The sequence below is a fragment of the Cyprinus carpio genome, chromosome A18, assembly GCF_018340385.1.
Source record: "Cyprinus carpio isolate SPL01 chromosome A18, ASM1834038v1, whole genome shotgun sequence".
In the NCBI taxonomy this organism is placed as follows: domain Eukaryota; kingdom Metazoa; phylum Chordata; class Actinopteri; order Cypriniformes; family Cyprinidae; genus Cyprinus; species Cyprinus carpio.
Genome location: NC_056589.1, coordinates 5,544,437 through 5,567,094, shown reverse-complemented (window position 1 = coordinate 5,567,094; position 22,658 = coordinate 5,544,437). Strand labels below are relative to the sequence as shown.

The window sequence follows — 22,658 nt, the reverse complement described above, 5'->3', positions numbered from 1 at the left end:
TCTTTTCTGGATGACTGCTGCATGTTAGATGATGTTTAAAGTCTACACAATACAATTTAAGTATACTTCAACAAAGCTAAAGTTATTCAGTCCAATCTAAAACACTGGCCTTTCTCTCTACACACAGTTGATTCACGTGGCGTGTGTGTGTGCGGGTCATAATGCCAGTCGGGATGTGGTCACTCTGGTGAAATCCATTCTGTTCCACAGGTAAGAACCAAAGACAGGAAAATTAATAGTAAATAAATAGCAATACAATAGTATACTGACACCAATATACAGAGCTGCATTGTGCATGCAATCTTATGTACGCAAAGTGTATAAGTATAAATATTGGGATTTCCACAATTAAAAATTAGTTTTTTCAAAATAAAAAAAAAAAAAAAAAAAATGAAATTCAAAATTTGACATTTAATTTTTGGAATTTGGAATTTGAAATTCCAAATTTGAAATTTCAAATACCAGATTTCATATTCCAAAATTCAAATTCAAAATTGTACATTTAAAACATTCCAAATGGTAAATTAAATAATTTTAAATATTTAATAGTCATCAAAAAATAGTGAATTTGCTTGATGCATTCATATAAAACCTAACATGTCAAAATGTCCACATCTCTCTTTTCAGGAGAAACCCACTACACTTTCATTTCATCACAGATACAGTGGCCAATCAGATCCTCAGCACTCTGTTCCAGTCGTGGATGGTCCCGTCCGTACAAGTCAGCTTCTATGATGCCGATGAACTCAAAGTAAGCACCTGCCTCACCATTCTCCCATGACTCTACACTTGCCCTTTGACCCAGAGATAATGACCATGTCACAGAGCACCATTACAGAGGTTTAATGGGAGGTCATAAGGAGTGATAGTTTTGAAATGATGCAGGCGGCAATGACAAGTCTGAAGAATGATGCCGATCACAATCCTCTCTGAAGTTATTCAGGCACAAACAACTGGGATGAAAGACGTGTCACATGCGCTTATGGATTGCAATGAAGGGGCAAAGGTCCCCTTGGGACAGTATGGCTTGTCTGTGATAGTGGAAACACTGAGCTTGTTTACACTCCAGCGAGCTCAAGAGCTTTCACTCTCGGAGAACTCTTGCACGCTCCAGAGTGTGTGAGAAAACACAGAATTATTCATTTCTGTTCATATATTTAAAGTTACAGTGCATCTCTTTTTTTTACAACTTGGCATGTGAGTGCAGCCTTTGCTGTGGCGTTGAATTATTCACTGTCTGTTGTGATTTTTTTTATGCAGGGCACGGTAGAGTGAAGTGACAATCAAAGAGCATGCCTCCTCTACGCACACACATGCACACATATTCTAGGAGGGCTCATTCTAGTTTACATTACACTGCACACTCAAGGACACTTACATGAATGCAAGCACGCTCTCACATGCACAATAACACAAATACATTATTTCTTGTCCTGTTTTGTGCTCCCGTCCCCCTCCCGCACTTAGTTCACTTCTGATTGTCAGCTGTTTGGCTTGGAGCCATCTCTAATCATGTGAATTTTACATCCCATGTCTCTGCTGTGAATAGAGACCTCTTTGCTCTCCTGCGTATATGAAAGCTAAGCTGCAGGAAATCCACTCTTTTTCAATCAACCCCTCTTCGGCAGATTATTATTAATGCTGAGCTCAGGTCATTAAGGATGTATGCTGAAAAGATGAAGCATACAATAAGAACTGTATAGGGTTATTTCCATGGGTGCAGATGATGCTAGTACTGCTGAATACAGTTCAGAAGCAAACATGAAGAGCACAATGAGCATCTCTGGTAGGTGATAGTGAACACATACAGGGTTGTAAAAACAATCTGAAAACTAGATTCTGGTCAGGTATAGTATATAATTAGTTATAATAGTCGCTATGCCCAGGAATACATGTTTTCATTCTGTGTACATTATTATTATTATTATTATTATTATTATTATTATTATTATTATTATTATTATTATTATATCAATATCTGGGTCTCAGTACAATAATATTGTGATTGTGTAATGCTTAGTGTTTAGTAATTTAAAACTGCCTGATTTTCTCTTACATTCATTACTTGAGAATGTCAATACAGTTGTGTGTGGTAAAATACTGTAATACTTAATAAAAAATATATAGATACATTTTTTTCTCAGCTGTTGAGCAGAGAGCACAACAGCAGGTTTCCAGACATAAAAAATTCCATTCTTTCTTTCTTTTTTCATTCGTTTCTTTTTAACATATTTGCACTTTGACCTGAAATTAAATATTCCGAATTAAAAATAAATAAATAAATAAATAAAATGTTTAATTTGAAATTTGACATTTAATTTTTGGAATTTGAATTTTTCAATTTGAAATGAATTAAAAGTGTGTTTTACACGTAAAAATCTCTCTCTGTAATCTCTCTCTTTCTCTCTCTCTCTCTCTCTCTCTCTCTCTCTAATTGATTATAAGTTTAAAATGCAATACATTTTTAGTCAGAATTACACAAATGTAAATGCTGTTTAAAAGTGTATATATAAATATATAATCATTGATGCTGATTTGATTCTCTTTTGCCAAGTTGATTTTCCAGTGTTAAAATATCAAATACTTTTCTAAGATTATAATGCTGTAATTTATAGAGCTGGATGATTTTTATTTAAGTTTATATTAAAGAATAAAGAAAAAGTTCTCTAGGTAGAAAAAAAAAAGAAAGAATTCTCTGGGTAGAAAATGAATGAGAAAAATACTTCTAGAAACAAGGCTGAAAAAGTCACTGCTCTTTTGCTAGTTTCTCACAGATTTCTCTGTTTTCTTTCTCTCATTCTCATAGTCGGAGGTGTCATGGATACCAAACAAACACTATTCAGGAATTTATGGCCTGATGAAGCTCACACTCACCAAAGCTCTGCCATCCAACCTTTCCAAGGTCATCGTCCTTGATACAGACATCACCTTCGCCACTGACATCGCTGAACTGTGGGCCATCTTCCGGAAGTTCACAGGTAATCGCTCGCTTTCCTTCAGGAGTCATATAAAGCAACTGGAGAGTGAAATTTAACACAGACGTTGTGATTGCAGAGAAACAGGTGATTGGTCTGGTAGAGAATCAGAGCGATTGGTACCTTGGTAATCTGTGGAAAAATCATAAACCCTGGCCAGCCCTCGGGAGGGGCTTTAACACAGGTGAGGGCTTGCAGCTTCTATTTCAACAATGCTTATCAACCAACACTGTGTTCCAAACAGCATTTGTAAATGGTTATTGGTGGGCATTTTTGGCGATATATGATTCTAATAAGAAAAGAAAGGAGGGGAAGCATACCGTTTTGATAACTGAACACACACTGAATACACATACATATGTTGTGTCAAAAGTATGGAATAAATAAGAATTTTTAGTGTTTCAAATCAAATATAAAGATTTCAAATTTTGGTACATTGAATGTCTTTTGAACTAATATGAGCCTGTGCAGCCTTCACAGGAAAGAGCTCATGCATGATCAATTCTGAATGGAGCACACTGTTTATGTCACACTGAGAATTTCATTTCAGTATGAAAAAGAGAATAGTTTGCCCTGGGCTCCGTTTGACAACAGGTTATTCTTTTTTTGGGGGCTGCAGGTGTGATTTTACTCTACCTTGAGAGACTGCGGCGGATCGGCTGGGAACAGATGTGGAGACTGACAGCGGAGCGAGAGCTAATGAGCATGCTTTCAACATCCCTGGCAGACCAGGTCCATATCCTTCATGAACAATACATGAAAAACACTTTAGAAGAAGAATTTATTTCATAGATCTTAGGAGATTGTAGTAGTCTAAATAATGAGGAAGTCTGAGCTAACCATGGCTGAATAATGTTGTATAATGCAATAAATATGTCATATTATTGTTTAATGTTCACAGGACATATTCAATGCATTCATAAAACAGAACCCAGTTCTGGTGCATCAGCTTCCGTGCTTCTGGAACGTTCAGTTATCGGATCACACTCGCTCTGAACAGTGCTACACCGAGGTGTCAGATCTAAAGGTAACAATATATTTGGAAAATTTCTAGGTATACTGGGTATAAACGACTAAATTGGCCCAGAGGAATTAAGACTAACGATTTGTTCAAAGAGGCTCTTTAATTGGTTCAGGCTTTGCCAAATTCACTGTTTGTTTTACAAATTGTCTCTAATGCAAATGTTCACCCAACCGTCACATTAATTTCCTGTCAAATTTCCATTTTAGCTTGGAAATGATGTCTTTGAAGTTGTTCATTGCTCAATTTTATTATTTCCTCCTGCAGGTCATTCACTGGAACTCTCCTAAAAAGCTGAGGGTAAAAAACAAGCACGTGGAGTTTTTCCGTAATCTTTACTTGACGTTCCTGGAGTACGATGGGAATCTTCTGCGAAGGGAACTCTTCGGCTGTCCCAGTCAGGCCAGCTCTGAGAGCACAGAGGTGAGTTAGTTTAGTAGTAGATTATGCAGTAGTATACGAATATCTTATTTTTGGAGTAGCATGCATATAATGTCACTATTTGTTGACTTAAATAATGCCTAAATACTTAAAATACACAATCAAACACATATACATCTTGTAAACGGACTGTATATCTGACAGTCCTGGGCTACGGAAGCCTGTTTCTGCCTGATATTAAAAATAAATAATACATTTCTAATAAGTAATTTATAATTACTAAGACTAATGAGACTGCCATATAAACTAATTCAGAGACACAAAAAAAGGTTAAGTTTCAGGGGAACTAAACCAATGCCAGATTGATCAGCCTAGCTAATAAAACAGGTAAAGGGATAGGTTCACCCAAAAATCAAAATATGTCATTAATGACTCACCCTCATGTCGTTCCAACCCGTGAGACCTCCAATCTTCGGAACACAGTATAAGAATTTTAGATTTAGTCCGAGCCTGTCCCTCCATTGAGAATGTATGTACGGTATACTGTCCCACGTCAAGAAAGGAACATCTTCAAAGTAGTCCATGTGACATCAGAGGGTCCGTTAGAATTTTTTGAGCATCGAAAATACATTTTGGTCCAAAAATATCAAAAACTATACGATTTATTCAGCTATTGACTTCTCTCCCGGAGTTATGAGCGCGTTCACAGCACATCCGGTTCGCTGAACGCATCACTCGATGTAACCAGTCTTTGAACCAGTTCACCAAATCGAACTGAATTCGTTTGAACTGGTTCGAACAATAAGCATTAATCCACAAATGACTTTAAGCTGGACTTAAGCTCTGACACTTCCCTCTGAGTTCAAAATAAACCAATATCCGGGAGTAATATTAATTTACTCAAACAGTACACTGACTTGAAACCGAGCAGATAAAACGAACGCCAACATGACTGAGTTCACGAGACCCGTTTCTGTCGCGCGTCCGATTCGAGAACCGAGGAAGCTGATGATACTGCGCATGCGTGATTCAGACCGAACCGAACTGGTTCTTTTGATGATTGAATATCTGAACACTGTGCTAATGTTATGAGCGCGGGTAAACCGAAGGCTTGATCAGGGGGCCATACACGCGTCGAGCGCAAACGAACTGGTGAAACCGTTTTCGGCAACAGGTTTATTGAAACGTCAAAAAAACTGTCGCGAAAGAACAGAATTCCCGGTGAGAGAAGACAGAACTTCCCATCACTATGAATCTGACTCGAGAACGAGTCAATGTTTTTTTTGTTTCGTTATCTGGCCATTAGTTCAGTCAGTGGCTCGGTCATTAGTGTTTGTAGCTCACACTTCGGGATATTGGTTTATTTGAACTCAGAGGGAGTGTCAGCCATGTTAAAAAGTTAACCAGCTTACTGTGGATTATGCTTATTGTTGACGCGAACCGTTTCAACCGATCAGTTCGATTTGGGTGACGGTTCAAGAAGATCCGGTTAATCGAGTGATCGTTCGCGACTGTGAACGCGCTCTAACAGGACCCGGGACGAGAAGTCAATCTGCTGAAAAAAGTCGTAGTTTTTTGATACATTTTTTGGACCAAAAGATTTTCGATTACCACAAAGATGTTTTTATTCACCTTTTGGACGTGGACAGTATACCGTCGCATACATTCTCAATGGAGGGACAGAAAGCTCTCGGATCTAAATCTAAAATATTCTTATACTGGTTCGAAGATGAACGGAGGTATTGTGGAATCTCATAAGGGTGAACATTAAAATAATTTTTGATTTGTTAGATGAGGACGACCAGTGTTATGATTTTCGGAGGCCAATGCCAGATTGATCAGCCTAGCTAATAAAACATATTATTCATTGTTTCCAGCTTCAGCATGCACTAGAGGAGTTAGATGAGGATGACCAGTGTTATGATTTTCGGAGGGAGCGACATCAGGTGCACAGGATATCTTACTTCCTGCAGTATGAAGTACCACACGATGGCACAGACGTCACGCTGGTCGCACAGCTCTCCATGGACAGGTGAGGAAGACAGACTGCCCAAATGAATCTGCAGTCACGTTTGGGCCACTCATGCTCACACTCATGCCAAGGCAATTTAATTACAAAACTGTCAAATATGGATGATGCACTAATGAACCTCTGCGACACTATTGACATGAGAAGATTACCACAAGCATAAAGATAAAAATAAAAATATTATATTTTACTATTTAAAACCAAAACCTTAAATAAAAAAAAATAAAATAAAAAATATTTTAATTTTTATTGAAGTGAGTAGCCAATGCAACATTTCTTATTTTTTCCTCATTTTTTAGTTTATGTGGAAGCACTAAAATGACTAACTGGAAATAAAATAAAATAAAATAAAATAATTAAAACATGAAAAACAATAAAAATAACCACTTAAAAACCATTAAAAATAATACAAATATCAAATTTATAAAATAAAATAAAATAAAATAAAATAAAATTTATTAATTCTATCAATAAAAAATAAACCTTAATAATAATATTTAAACAAAAACTAATAAAAAAGCAGATAAATAAAAAAGAAATATATTATTAATAATATATTTAAAATATTAATAAAAACTTAGTATATCAAAATTTTAAAAACAAAACTGAAATAAAACATAAATTAAACTGAATAGCGATATTTAACAAATACTAATACAAATACTAAATACAGAAAAGCACATAAGAAAAATACTATAAAATAAGAAACATTTAAATAAAATTTTAATTATGAATAAATTCTTAAAATCTTCATACATAATTTTTTTACTTTTATTATATTTAAATATAAATAAAAACTATAATATTATATAAACAATACTAAAATACTGCTTTAAAACAACCCTCGTGTTATTTTCAAATGTACTTTATTTTAGGGTTGCTGATTTAACATGAAATTAAACAGAATGCTTGGCAAGGGATTGTTGTGAAATAAATTGTGTAAATAATAATTAATTATAGCACATTTTGCTTTTTGTGATTAATTCAGTTAATTAACTGGCATGTCATTTATTTCATTCTCTTGCATTTGACCGAAGGCCTTACTTTATTTATTTATTTTTTCTGTAAGATTAATAAGAGTAGGAAAATAGTAATCTTTTTAGCAAGGAAATAATAGTGTATTATCTTCCGTTTAGTGTCTTTCCACTGATCTATTTACAATTTTTTTTATATATATCACTGAAGCCTCTATTTTATCATGAAGTAGTCTTGGCATTTACAGAAAGGTGATTGTTATGCAGGATAGCAGCTTTGTTTGTGTTTGAAACAAGTATCAACTAGAAGCGTCTGACATAGTGAAGATCAGAACATACCATACAAGCTACTGAAAGCTTGCCCTGCAGGTTTAAAAAATGTATCAAAAAGAGCCCATAATCCTGCCTTACTTCCGTTACTGACCAGAATTTCACCAGAGACACTTTGTATTTGTCCAGACTGCAGATGCTGGAGGCCATCTGTAAACACTGGGAGGGCCCCATTAGTTTGGCCCTGTACATGTCTGATGCCGAGGCCCAGCAGTTCCTGCGTTACGCTCAGGCATCTGAAGTCCTCAAGAACCGCAAGAATGTAGGCTATCATATCGTTTATAAGGAGGGTCAGTTCTACCCTGTCAATCTGGTACGCAATGTGGCCCTCCGCAATGTCAACACACCCTACGTTTTTCTGACTGATGTGGATTTTCTGCCTGTGTACGGCCTCTACGATTACCTCAGGTAAGCTGTGAATTTGTTAGGAGTTATCTGTTAATGTAACGGTTCCATTTCTGTAATATATCTCTGTGTTTTTTTTTTTTTTACTTAGAAAAAGTATAGTCCAACTGGACATGGCCAATACCAAGAAGGCTCTGGTTGTGCCCGCCTTTGAGACGCTGAGATATCGCCTCTCCTTCCCCAAATCCAAGGCCGAACTGCTGTCTATGCTGGACATGGGGACTCTCTACACCTTCAGGTACTGTATACATTCAAAACAATCATTTTATAATCAATCTCCAGTGTGTTTAGAATTGATATTAGGGTTAAAGACAAATAAGAGTGTCCCCAATAAAGAAAAGGGAAATTCTTGGAAAAATTCATATTCACATTTTTGCACTCTTTGTATTCAAGTCAGTTTCATGTGGTTTTGAAAAATGTGTATTTTCAAGAAATGTTTCAATGAAATTATTTTTCCATTTAAACTAAAGGAAACTCATAACATTTATTTATTTATTTTTTATACACATTGAACATATGTGTGTACACCTTAAACATTTAAAAAAGATAAATATAATCAAACATAAATAATCAATAAGCAGTGTAACAGTTTAAAAAATTAATAAAGAAAGAAAAAATAATAATACATTTTATTTTATTATTTTTTTAATAATGTTTTTTTTCTTCATTATGATATCAAGACAGCTGCATCACCTTGTCTTTTTTCTAGTTTTTGCTCCAAAAATATAAATAATTTTTAATTCAGAAATAAAAAAGCATGCTCATTATAGAGCAAGGTTTCCTGAGTTGATAAAAAGCTTACTTAATTAAATCATAAAAATGTAAAATTAAAATAAATAAATAAAACAAATTTTTTTAATTAAGCTCTTGTTTACTTGCAATTAAAGTTACAAATATCAAACATAAAAAAACAAATTCAAATCTTATATATATATAATAATCTTTAAACTATAAAATTATGTTTAAAGATGATGTTTGACATATTTGTGAATGATATATATGTATATATATATATATATATTGGAATCTGTTTTCTATAAAATTATGTTTAAAGATGATGTTTGACATATTTGTGAATGATTAATATATTCAATCAAAACATGAGCATTATGTCTTTGGCCCATTATTAAAAGTCCACTCAAAAAGTTTGAGTATATTCATTTAATGCTCTCCTGAATTGCAGGTATCACGTCTGGACAAAGGGTCACGCGCCAACCAATTATGCCAAATGGAGAACAGCCACAACGCCATACAAGGTGGAGTGGGAGGCAGATTTTGAGCCGTATGTTGTGGTGCGACGAGACTGTCCTGAGTATGACCAGAGATTTGTTGGCTTTGGCTGGAACAAAGTATCCCATATCATAGAGCTTGATGCTCAGGTAAGCTTTTAAAAGACGTTTGGCCTGTTTCTACAACCAGTTCAAACGCCCAGTGTTCCTAACCTGTCACATTTCCTTGTTTCAAAGGAGTACGATCTTATTGTGTTACCAAATGCCTTCATGATCCACATGCCCCACGCGCCCAGCTTTGACATCTCAAAGTTTCGTTCCAGTCCAAGTTACCGCTACTGCTTGACGACTCTGAAGGACGAGTTCCACCAAGACCTTTCTCGAAAGTACGGTTCTGCTGCTCTCAAGTACCTCACAGCACAGAGGAACATCTGAACACTGTTTCAAATGTACTTTAGCACACAGGAGAATGGCTCGGTCTTGTCATTTGAGGCTCAACAGCCAACATGCTGCTCTGCTACATGTTACAGTGTCTAGAGGAACGAAGCTCAAGCCCACGTCTCTGCTGAAGACTATGAAATCAGAGCTTTAATTCTTTTTTTTTTTTTTTTTTTTTTAAAGTCATACAGCAGAGAACTGTGAAAACCACTGACATCAGCAACACACCCATCAGACTGGTGGCAAAAACTCGACCAAACATGCTTGAACTGCTTAAAAGACATTGGTAGATGTTTGTGATGACCTACTTGCTTTATAGCCTAAAACGAACGGTCATGATAAAGACCTTTTTTTGACAATCAGGGCTTTTTCTTCACTTATGATCTACAGCTAGTGGTCCATGGCACTACACAGCTTTGAACCTGGCTGAAACCATTCGACGGAGTATCAAAAGGATGAGAAATTAATGAGCTTTCCAAAGACTCTTCTGCTGGACTGAAGTGTGGGGAGGCCATCAAGATGAGGGACTTTTAAGCCTTATAATTTCACTGATATTTAAAAATTTAAAAATATTTTTCTTTGTTTTTAATGAACGATTTACAGCCTATGTATGTTTTACAATATAAAATCGAAAATCACATTATTGTTTAATTTAGAAACACTGATTTGCTTGTAGCAAAAGAAGGTTGAATGCTTGATAGGGGTGTGAGGGAGAATTTGTGCAGTTTCGGGAGTCCCAAATGGAGGTTTAGGTGAGAAATGATCAGTGTGTTTAACTGCTGCATTTATAATTGTCACATAACAAATGGCGCATATTATAACGTGCTTAAACATAACATATACCAGGATGCTTTCCTGCCCTGAACTAAAATTTTCACTTTTAAAGATTTGCACTACATACTGTTACAAAAAAAAATGACAAATTTAAATGTACATTTGCATTGAGATCCACTCAAGGGACCATTAAAAAAAGGAGGCATCCATTGCAGAAGTTTCTCACAGACTGAATATGTTGTTGTCAGATATAAAACAATATTGTTGAAAACAATATTTATCGTGTAAAATGTCACTTTCTGGTCAGCCCTGAAATAAGAATCCAATGTCCAATTCAACATCACTCACACAAAGATGTATTTGTAAAATATATATATATATATGTGAAAGGTTGTATGATCCATTGTACCAGTCGCTGCTGTCACATTGTAATTCCCAATGTGTCGGGTCTTTATAAAGAAACGCTCCTCCAGGTCATATTGAGTTGACCCCTCATATGCCACCCATGCCCTTCCACTCCATCAGACTGCAGATTTACGGTAAATACCCGTGCCTTTGCTGTGTTGCGAAAACTGGATATTGATTGTACTACTGTACGCATCAGCGGGGCCTGCAAGAATACAGGTACTCTATTTATTATTGTTGACTTAAATCAATCATATTTTTCTATGTAGGGGACAAAGTGCTTTAATAAATTCTCCCTGTTTCTATAGTTTGTCAAAGTTCTTGTGCTTTTTATTTGACAAGAGAAGGTGAGTCACACGTTGCTTTGTGCATCTCACTTAATGTCCTATCTTTGAGTTTGTTGTAGGATTCACTGGTGACTCGTAGTTAAGAGGTCTAATACACGGCAGAGCTGATTGAAATTTAGCATTACTTCATTTGCTCACCAATGGATCCTCTGCAGTGAATCAGCTCATTAAAAAATAAAAACCAAACAACACAACAAAACATCACAAAAATACACAATTAAAAGCAAATATCACTTTACACACTTTTAAACAAAAAGCTGTGTTTTCGTAAGAAACAAGTTCATCATTAAGGTGTTTAGATTTTAAACCACACTTCAGGGCAAAATATCAGTTACCATAATCCATAATAACGCTTCCTCTAGTGAAAAACTCCTCCTGTTATGCTTTCACATCAAACTCTACTGACACATTAGTTTAGAACTATTTTAAACTGTTTTCTGCTGTAAATGGTGCTTAATATGCATATATTTCTCTCCTGATTCAGACGAGACAACTTTTTCCCCGGAGAAAATAATAATAAGGATGAGGACTTGTATTTTTCAACAGTTTGTAGTTAAAAACGTCTTTTGATGGATTTGTTTATTATGAACACGCTTCACAAGACGTTAACTGATGAGCTGGAGTTGTTTTTTATCAGCTGTTTTGGACTCATATTCTGATGGCACTTTAACCATTTTTCAAGACAATGTAAATAACTACATATAAAGTTGGACTTAAATCATACGTAAGTCAAAAAAGCACTCTAAAGTCTAGATATCTGGATTAATTATAAAGCTATACTATAATACATTTTCATTTAATATCAAGTAACATGCACTTAAGTGCAGGATAAATAAATTGGCTGGAGAAGTTTCCGTGCATTAAAAACATACTTAAAAAAAAACAATCAACTTCAGGTGCAGAATATGGCCTATGGACTGTAATTTAAGACCCGAGCTCTACGTACAGTATATTACAGTAGACTTGCTGTTAATGTTGACTGCAAATGACTTCAGCCAATCCAGCTGTTAGTGGCAAGAGGGTGAAGTTGATCAATTGTTTTCCAGATGGATTTGACGCCTGTTAAAACAAAGTTAATTTCCGGCAATTGCAGGAGAGAGGCTCTGGTAAGCAGAGCCCTGAGAGCGAGCGGACGGCTCTTTGCTGCACTGCGTGGGCTAATGCATGTGTAATTGCCTGAAGTGGCCCTTTATGACATCATGAATCAGATACCATTGCACACAGTCAAAGAGTTTCAAGCTGCTTTTTCAGCATTCATTCACTCTACCCAGCAGCACATTACAGGAAAGGTTGTGCAAGGAAACTGCTCACAGTGTGAGCGCTGCAGCTCAGGATGTCCCAGCAACAAACTAGAAAATGGACTCACATCAGGAAACATACTCATGCTTGAATAATTCATTAGATACAAGATGGTGGGAAGTAAAATACTGTTTCTTGCTGATTCCAACAATCCCAAATCTATTTTTTAATTGATTTTTGTTTGTTTCTCATTAGTAATTAAACATTATTGTCTCAGTTTTTTCCCCCTTCATAATGAAATGTACATTTCTTTGAGAACTTGGCTTAATGAATCCAGGCCATATTGTCTTGCATTTACATCAGGAGAAATGTTTGTGTTTAATACAACAGATAAAAACAAGTTCGGAATGTTTTTGAAGGCTCTTATAGGCTGCATTTATTTGATCAGAAATACAGAAAACAGTAATATTGTGAAACATTATTACAATTACCAATAATTGTTTTCTATTTAATATATTTCTAACCGTAATTTATTCCTGTGATGCAAAGCTGAATTTTCAGAATCATTACTCCAGTCTTTAGTGCTGTAACATTATAAATATATTTACTGTTACTTTGAGCAGTTGAATGCATCATTGCTGAATAAAACTATAAATATTCTCACCATAAACTTTTGAATTATAGCATTTCATGATTTCCAGAGAAAAGTACATTTTAAAATGTTTTCAATTTGAAAACAGTTCCTTTTAAATTGTAATATTATTTTACAATGTTACTATTTTTATAGTATTCTTGATCAAATAAATGCAGCGGTGCTGAGCAGAAGAGACTTATTTTAAACAATAATTATTATTTTTTTTAATTATTGCAGAATTTTGACCGATAGAGAAAGAACAGAGACGGAAGTTCTCATTAATGGTGTCACCACCTAAATCAATTAATTTGTTTTGTGAGAGTCAAACAACAGGCAATAATTCCTTCAGACTGTCCCACAAGGATCAATACCAATAGCCCACTGCACCCTATATTTATTTAATCTCTTAAATTAATGACAGGAATCATAGCACTCCATTTATCAACTGGTGACAGCCTCCAAATATCGCCTCAGCTCAACAATGATTGCTCAATATTGATATTGAAATTCTCATATCAACTTCAGTAATGGTTGCTCAATATCACTTGCAGTGCCGTTTAACAGGAGGTCATGATTTGTGCTTTTTTCTTTGTTCCTCGCCGGTCGTCTAGTGTAACAAAGGCAGTAAATAAGGGACTATAGATCAATATCACCCAGAGGTTATTGTGGGGTTAACAGAGCTTGCTAAGGTCAAAGGGATCGTAAAGTTTTCTTTCACAAATGTTCAAGTGATTTCCCAACCCAATTTGTGATAATAATATGTCTCAGGTTACGCATTTAACTATGGTTCCCTGAGAATAGGGAACGAGATGCTGCGTCCCTAGAGGGTGCTATGGGGAATGCCTCCGGCACGACCGGTGTCTGATGCACGAGTCTAAACACGACAATGAACTTGACATTGGCAGGCACTGTCACAACTACTGCGGCTGAGAATATAAAAGATCACCTGTGAAATACGTCATCCACTTCTTGGAGATGTACGCAGGAATACCTGAAGCATGGCAAAGGGACACAGCGTCTTGTTACCTGTTCTAAGGGAAATATGGTTACAAGCATAACCTGAGACGTTCCCTTTCAAAAAGTGAACTCACGCTGCATCCCCTAGAGGGCACTGTGGGGAACAGTATAACCATGCCACCAGTGCCTTATTGGCTGAGCTAAGTCGAAGACTCAAAGGAGTCCTCAACCCCTGCATCAGCAATGCGATCATAGGCCAGAGCCTCTCAAGCATGGAGGCCCCAACAAGAGACAGTACCCGAACTCAAAGAGACCCGTAAACCGACGTGGACCATCAATTATTTGAAACGCCGGGAAGACACAGACCCAACTGGAACCGATCGGCACATATTCCACAGCAAATTGCTATTAACAAGTTGATAAACAAGTTGCGAAAATGTAACTTTTTGTCTTATCTGATGTAAGAAGCCTTCTCCGTTACTTGACTGTGATGCACACAATCCTCCTTGCCAAGAAAGTTCCATTCATGTTATTCCTCTCTTGCCAATTGAAATGCTTAATCCACTCATTATTCCAGTTTCAAAAGTCCAAATGCGACTTTGCAGTTTTGCATTTTTTGTATCTTGAGTCAACTTGCATAATAATTTAGACTGTTTGCCCATTTGGATTATAATAATGATTGCTTGTCCAGTGCCATGGCTGCTGACGTTAGCTTTACTTACTATCTAACACCACTCTGATAAAAAATCCTAGTATAAACAAAAAATTCAAGATATAACAACAAAACGTTTCATTCATAATATTATTATAAAAATTGGAGAAACTGCAAATTCGGTATGGCGAAATAAGTCCCGCCTTCTAAATAAAAAAGCCAATTGTCAAAGGTAAAGTCATTGCATCGTGTGTTTTTCCCCACCTTATTTCAAATTACTGACTCACGCTTTTCTCATCCTAATTTTACAAGTTGAAAGTTACAAAACAACACATTCACAGCGCTGACTGACTCTGATAATGTCCGTGTGTTCTCCGAGTCCGATTGACTCGGGTATTACACACATGTTAAGCAGACCTGGGACCCGAAGTAATAGACTGGGACCCGACCCGGATCCGGCTGACCATTTAAAATATAGCCCCGAACCCGTACGGATCCCGGGGTCCTCTGTGTAGACCTCTACTCCACACTAAGGTTAGTGGCCAAGGAGGCTGCCAGAGAGCATAACAACTTAACATTTTCACATAGCAGTCCAAACAAAAAGCAAAAATTTAGATATTTGATGTAACATATGGCTTTCTGCTCTTCTGTCTCTCCTGAGGCCAAGAAGTCACTGTCAGAGTAAAGCTTTCTGTCAAACACTCTCATTTCCAGCCTTTTCCTGAATGATGTCAAGCTTTCCTCAGCTGGACAAAGGCATTTACACAGGGATGAAGGACAAATAAAAGCAATTCCTGGTTTCTTCGAATCACAACGTCAACTCCAATGAAAAAAGCCCAAACATACAAGTACATGAATGCAAACGCTTCAAGCTACAAAAGCTCAATTTCACACATCGTTGCGTTCTGAAAGGAGTCAGAATGGAATTCATACCGCAACTTCTTGCATTCTCAGCTTTGCTGAAGGGGCCAGTATAACGGCATTAGTGTAAATTGTCTGTTATATAGTCAGTTTTCACTTTCAAGTCATCTAATTTCATGACAGAGCGATGGAAGAGACTCTTGTTTTTTAAAACTAGTTAAACTGTCCACATTTACAGTAGCAAGATATAAACCCAAAATGGAGTGGCATTTTCCAGTAACTGAAAGTTAGCTCTTTTTATCTAATTATTAAATGGTTAATAAGCCATATTTAAAAACATAATGCCCTCTAGAATAGCTTAAATGTAGCTTACTATTTTTGCTAGTGTTTTTTTTTTTTTTGGCAGTATTCTAATTCTTCTAAATGATAATTAGCTTTTAACGTACAGTAACAAGCTTTAGTTTCAATGTAAGAACTGTAGGACATATGTAACAGATGCTTGAATCTTTCAGTATGTTTTTAGCAAACTTACTTAGGAAATAATATATTTTAAAAAATGATTGTATGTGCGAACTGAATGCAATGTCTTTGGACACTTATTGGCGTGTTATTTACAATACATATATATATATATATTTTAAAATGCAATTAGATGAACTTAGAAGTGTTTTAACTAACTTATGTAGGACTTTAAGTACATCTTTATATGTAATTTCACAATTACTTTTATTTTGTTTGAAATATGGTTAAAGTGTACTGCCGAATGTACTAACAAGCATTTATGATAAAAATTATTATTAACTAAAATACTTTAATGTAATTTATATTGAAATTTGTATGTCATGTATTTAAATACATGTACAGTATAGTTACATTTGTAATGACGAAGCTGCAATTTAGTGCATTTAATATATATAAACTACTATGTGTTTATTAGTTAGTCAACACATCAAAATTAGTGTACTTCCTTAAACCAAAAAAAAAAAAAAATTAAAAACATGATTTAATATGTACTATAAAATAAATGTTTAGTTAGACATTATTACAAAGAACACTTTTTAAAAGTATACTTAAGTGTGATAGGAAACAGTCAACTTTATTTTGATACCTTTAAATGGCCTTTTTTTTTATTATTGTTACATTATCTGCAAGTACAGTTTTTTTTTTTTTACTCTTAAGATTTGAAGTACACTACAAGTGCACATTCAATACAATTAAGCATACTTTTTTTCACAAGGGAAAACAACAACAAAATTTGCAGTCACTCTGATGTGACATTTTACTTACAAAGAAAGAAAGCTACTCACCCGCCTCTGATGACAGGTTACTTGCTTATTCTATTGCCAGGTCACATACATATTTAAATATGATCTTGCTGGTATCGAGCAATCTCAACTTGCCAATATTTCTGCCCCTACATGGTTGCTAAAAAAAACTTAGATGCACTGAAAATCATTTTGCTTCTGGTACTTAGTGTAGGGTGTGTTCATCTTACACCTCACACCGATGTTCCACTGTGACCAGCCTTTCCTGTTGTGTTTTCAAAGTGACAACTGTCTGCACAGTCACTAATGAGAAGTAATTCCTTGGCAGGAAAACCAATACTTCCGCAGATCCTTTGAGAATCCCCATGTATCTGCTCAGGAAGTCTTTCCTGTTGTGCCACAGGCAGGCTTCCTTTAAAGTGCAGGGATATTCATTTGTCTTTGTGAATTTGCAGTGGTAAGAGGCTGCTGCAGCAGGTGTCTGGCAGAGAGCATCAGAGATGTGGAGGGAGGGAGGGAGGGAGGGAGGGAAAAGAGAGGGCTTTTAATCTGCCTGTGGATGTGGCTTTACACCGTGAGAGGCAGGCTGATGTGGGAGATGAGATCATTACTATAATTAAACCCTCTGTGGCGTTTATCAAACAGCTTATTTGATTTGACAATGTGAGATGAGGCATCATAAGAGGACTGGTAAACCAGCTTTTTTCACTGATCAGACTGGCATGCTCTCTGCCAGCTGGAGGTAAGTGCTTTTCTCGCAAATTTAATCAGTCAGTTGTCAATGTTTTGGAAAATGAAAAATGTGTTGACAGGCTCAGCTGGAGGTGTGTTCTCACACACCAATCATTAAATTCATTTTGAAAACACCAAAAAAATAAAAAAATAAAATAAAAAACATGCAAAAATAATGGGCGTCAAGGTTTTGCAAATCAACATTGTATGTAACAAACTGTCAGTTAAAGGAGTCAAGGTTTGGCTAGTTAGCATTGGAGGTTAGACCCTGTCAGTTAAAGGGTCTATAATAGGGTCATTATCATGGATAGTGTTAGTTGTGGCAGGTCACATCAGTCAAACTTGCATCAGCTGACTCTCAGCTTTATCGCATTGTCTAGGAGCTTATTACCCTCCTCCATCCCCAGCTCCTCCTTCTGTATACAGTCAGGACTTGGCTTTTTAATATTCCTTGTTGAATCAGACTCCTTTATCTTGAAATGTGTTTTGTTACATTAAATTGTCATTAATTGTAAGTAATGTTTTTTTCTTTCTTTTTTTTTTTTCTAAATGTTGTTTTGTCCGACTGTGCTTTGCACCTCTAGACTTTGCAAAGTTCAGTTCAATTTGATGGTGAGTGTTTGTGGACTGCTGTCTTTAAGTCATTCCGCAGATTTTCAGTGGGGTTTACCCCATTATTGCCAACTACTGGATTCAATCTTTTTATCAATTTGTTTTGTTTTCTTTCAGTTAGCATGGGTTCTGTATTTCTTTTCGGAACTGATTGGTCATAGGCATCACTGATCTCAGCTTATGCACCTTTGTTTTTGACATTGCCAAAATTATCCACAAATAATAAATAAAAACTAAGGTGTTTAAGATCAAATAAATGTCAGATTATTGCTGTTAAAAATTAAAATGCCATCTGATGACTGTTTTGATATTTTTATTCTCCATATTTTGCTGTATTCTGCAGGTTAATAAACTAAAAGCTGTAGAATGAAATTTATATATGCATGGAATGAAAGATATTGATTGGACTACGTTATCTTGCTTATTTTGCTCAAGTGCATGATCTATTTAAGTCCATATGGGATGCTAACAATAATATATGCTTTTAACCACAGGTTGAGAGCTGTAGTTCCAACCACACAACTTTGTGATGCTGTATATGAACATTCATTGGAACTATAGATTCGGAAACACCAAATCTACGCTGGTAACAATCGAACTTGGGACCATAGTTGGTCCTATCTGTGCTCCTGGAAAACACACCCCTCTTTTCAGCAAATTTTGTCACATTTCATGTTTTACACATATGTATTTGGAATAAAAACAGTAACTTCAAATAATATTAATAATGAACAAATTGCATTTACGCTAAAGAATACAAATGTTCTCACATTTTATGATCTATTGGGACATTGAGCCAATCACCTGAGCCAAAAAATGTCATGTGACCAGATAATGATGCCATTACCTTGCTGATTGATTAATGGAACCACAAGAACACACATCAAACTACGCTGGATTTACTTCTGTTCCTTTCCTCATTAGCATCTGCCTCCTGGACTTGATTATTCAAAGACTTCTTCAGCAGACTTGTTTTTGGAGGTCTGGCAAGTACTTCAGTGTTAATTTATTGTTAACAAAACCCATGGGCTTTGGATAATTATGATGTTAGTGAAAGTGTTCAATCCCTTTGTGTCTGTGATGTGCTTATACTTGAAACAAGAGTTTTTCACCAAAATGTGCTTTGTAAATGCACTAATTTGCATGAATTTGTTTGAATATTTGAAACTTCAACATGTGAAGAATCTGATTTTGTTAGAGAAATAATGAGAAATCTTTGCTTACTTACTGTTCCTCTGGCTCAGGTCACTGTCACAACCGGCTAACCAAGTGTGCAATTTCTCATTAGTAACTGCTAAGAAATTTTTTGTTTGTTTGTTTGTTTGTTTTTTTGTTTTTTGTTTTCATAATGAACTGTGCATTTCTTTGGGAATTTGGCTTAATGAATGCAGACTGGAGTCACTTGCAATTCCATCATCATAACAGAGAAATGTTTGTGTTACATGCAATAGAGAAAAACAGATAGAAAGAATAGAGATGGAAGTGTCATTAATGGTGTCACCACCTAAAATGATAAAATTCTGTAAAACAAAAGGAAATAATTCTTTCAGATTGCCCCAAACAGATCAATGCCAGTAGCCAACTGCACCATTTCTTATCTCTTAAGTTAATGACAGGAATCATTTATCAGCTGGTGGCAGCCTCCATATACAGTATCATCTACAGTGACTTCTGGATATTGATATTGATCGATGAGAGTGTCACAGATTGTTTTGTTAAACTTATGCAATTCTGACAACTGTCCCTAAAAATACTGTAAAACTGTGTTGACCTTGCTTGTCAAACAACAAATGCAACAAAAGTTAATTAAAGAGCATAATAACGTTTTTGCCCACAGTTCTGCACAATGGAACTTTGGCCTCACTTTCACAAACTGTGGTTGAAACATTGCATATCACACAAATGTGTATTTTAATGTTCTTTTACACCTGTTATGAGGTTTCTTTGTGGATGGATGGGTGATTTGCAACAAGAGTTGCAAGCAAGTATTGTCCATATTAATGGAATGGTTTAACGAAAAATTAAAAATTTGCTAAAAAAGTTTACTTAAAGGTCATCCAAGATGTAACTGAGTTTGTTTCTTCATCTGAACAGATTTGTAGAACCTGAGCATTACATCACTTGCTCACTAATGGATTCTCTGCAGTGAATGGGTGCCGTCAGAATGAGAGTCCAAACAGCTGATAAAAACATCACAAATAATCCACACCACTTCACTCCTTCAATTAATTCTTGTGAAGTGAAAAGATGTGTTTATAAGAAACAAATCCATCAAGACATTTTTAACTTCAAACCGATGCTTCTGGCTAAAATGTGAGTCCTTTTTTTTATTTTAATATTGCTTCCTCCAGTGAAAAAAATCATCTTGTCTGAATTGAGAAAAATATACACAGATGAAACACTGTGCAGGCAAAAACAGTTCTAAATGTTTATGGGTTTTCACTGGAGGAAGTGTTATTATAGATTATGGACTCGTATTTTGGTCTGAAGCCATGGTTTAAAGATAAAGGGCCGAATTTACTAAACAAGGCATATTTGCATGAGAGCACAATTCCATAAAAGTGCCAATACGCAAATTAAAAAAACACAGACGGAACATATCATTTCCATAATGACCAACACAATCTACCAAGAGCAGCGCAAATTAGTGTAAGGATATATTCAGATAGATCCTCTCGCATTCCAAATAAATTAATATGAGTTGAAAAAAATCTCTCCCTTCTACCATGCACTCTCTGTTCTCTGCAGCGCCTCCTCCTGGCAGCAGCAATCCAGATCCAACTCCTCCCACCTAACATATATACCAAAACCTACACGTCAAAATTTGGCATTTTAACATGGGGAGTCTATGGGACTGACTCCCTTTTGGAGCCAGCCTCTAGTGGCCAGTGGTTGAATTGCAGTTTTAGTGACTTCTTCTTGGCTTCACTAGAGAGAGCGGGAGGTCGCCGCTTGGTTAAGACATGCTTTTTTGGGCCAGTTAATGGACTACCGCAAACCTTAGTAAATCATGTTGCGCGATTGATTTAAATACTCTCCTCTAATAAATTTTGCGTCTGAAAGGGACACTCCTACAAATGCGTATGCAAAAAGATCTGTGTCGACCGCTTTTCATTGCTAATTTCTCACTGCATGTCATTAGTAAATCTGGCCCAAAATATCGTAATGATGCATACGTCTCCTAAAAATATGTAGCTTTCACTTCACAAGATGTTAACTGATGGACTGACGTCGTGTGGATTATTGTGATGTTTCTATCAACTGTTTGGACTCTCATTCTGACGGCACCCATTCACTGCAGAGGATACACTGGTGAGCAAGTAATATTATGTTAAATTTCTCTAAACCTGTTTCCAATTAAGAAACACACTCATCTACATACAAATGGCCTGAGAGTGAGTAAATTTGAAATATATATGTATAAAGAATATTTTAATGATCTAAAGAATGTTTTTTTTTTCCACTATAAATAACCTTTTGTGCAATGGAAAGTTCTTCATGGAAACATAGATGCCAACAAGGGACCTTTATGAAGAGTGTATGAGGACGTGAAGGGAATACAGCTGTGTGTTAGAGCAGGCTCCTTTCCAGCTCTCTTATTAAAACCCTCTGTGGCCCTTCTGGGCTTCCGTATGCCAATTCTGTGACATTACAGCGCCGCTCTCACTTTCCTCATTAAACTCTCTGACCTGGATTTCAAGACCGACCCACTAATCTGTATGAGGAAATAAGGGTGTTTCTAATGGAAACACTTGGCAAACAGAGCGGCTCACTGTCCAAGTCATTCTGAGGAGCATTTCATCTATGACTGACTGATCACCCTCATCTGAAATATGAAGAATATTCCACATACCACAAAATGTACTTTAAAAAAGCAATATATCCATGCACATCCTTAAATACAATGTTATTATTCTTCGATTTTAGAAGCGGGAACTCTACGCACCATGAGTCCAGTGCTGCTCTCCAGCGCTCTGTGTGCAACTGCAATGCTGACAGATGGCACTGCCCAGGATGTTGGTTTCATGCCATGTCACAGTCTTTAGAGGGACGAAAGCCGTACTGTCTGTTCAAAGTGAACAAAGGCTTAACGACAAAAAACATCACTGTATTAACAAAGCTAAAGGGCTTATCTGAACAAAACACACTTTTAGAGGTCTTAGAGAGGGGCACGCCGAGAGAATCAGGTCTGTTACTTAATGTTGTGTATTACATGTTACATGCATGGCTGTCATGTGTGAATGTCATATCTAACGTAGGCCCTTATCTAACGCCTTTGAATAACTAGCCATCCATAATTATAGCAACTGCGATGACTATTAAAAACCCTTTACTAGCAGAGAAAATAATGACCTTCCGTGTCGTTCAGTGCCTGTTCGTATTGTATTTTTTTCAAGG

General features: G+C 36.1%; 1 protein-coding gene across 6 annotated transcripts in view; it reads left to right on the top strand.

Annotated features, from left to right (window-relative positions):
* The window catches only part of LOC109084089 (LARGE xylosyl- and glucuronyltransferase 2-like), a 105,611-nt gene extending 94,958 nt beyond the window's left edge, over window positions 1–10,653 (top strand). For all 6 annotated transcript variants that reach the window (XM_042774863.1, XM_042774861.1, XM_042774860.1 and 3 more), the window contains 12 exons: window positions 128–210; window positions 628–751; window positions 2,807–2,978; window positions 3,055–3,159; window positions 3,595–3,707; window positions 3,877–4,002; window positions 4,264–4,419; window positions 6,255–6,409; window positions 7,840–8,118; window positions 8,207–8,353; window positions 9,299–9,494; window positions 9,582–10,653. In XM_042774863.1, the coding sequence (XP_042630797.1) occupies window positions 128–210; window positions 628–751; window positions 2,807–2,978; window positions 3,055–3,159; window positions 3,595–3,707; window positions 3,877–4,002; window positions 4,264–4,419; window positions 6,255–6,409; window positions 7,840–8,118; window positions 8,207–8,353; window positions 9,299–9,494; window positions 9,582–9,779 (1,854 nt within the window). In that variant the 3' untranslated portion in view covers window positions 9,780–10,653. The remainder of the gene's footprint in view (window positions 1–127; window positions 211–627; window positions 752–2,806; window positions 2,979–3,054; window positions 3,160–3,594; window positions 3,708–3,876; window positions 4,003–4,263; window positions 4,420–6,254; window positions 6,410–7,839; window positions 8,119–8,206; window positions 8,354–9,298; window positions 9,495–9,581) is intronic.
* The last annotated feature ends 12,005 nt before the right edge of the window (window positions 10,654–22,658 follow it).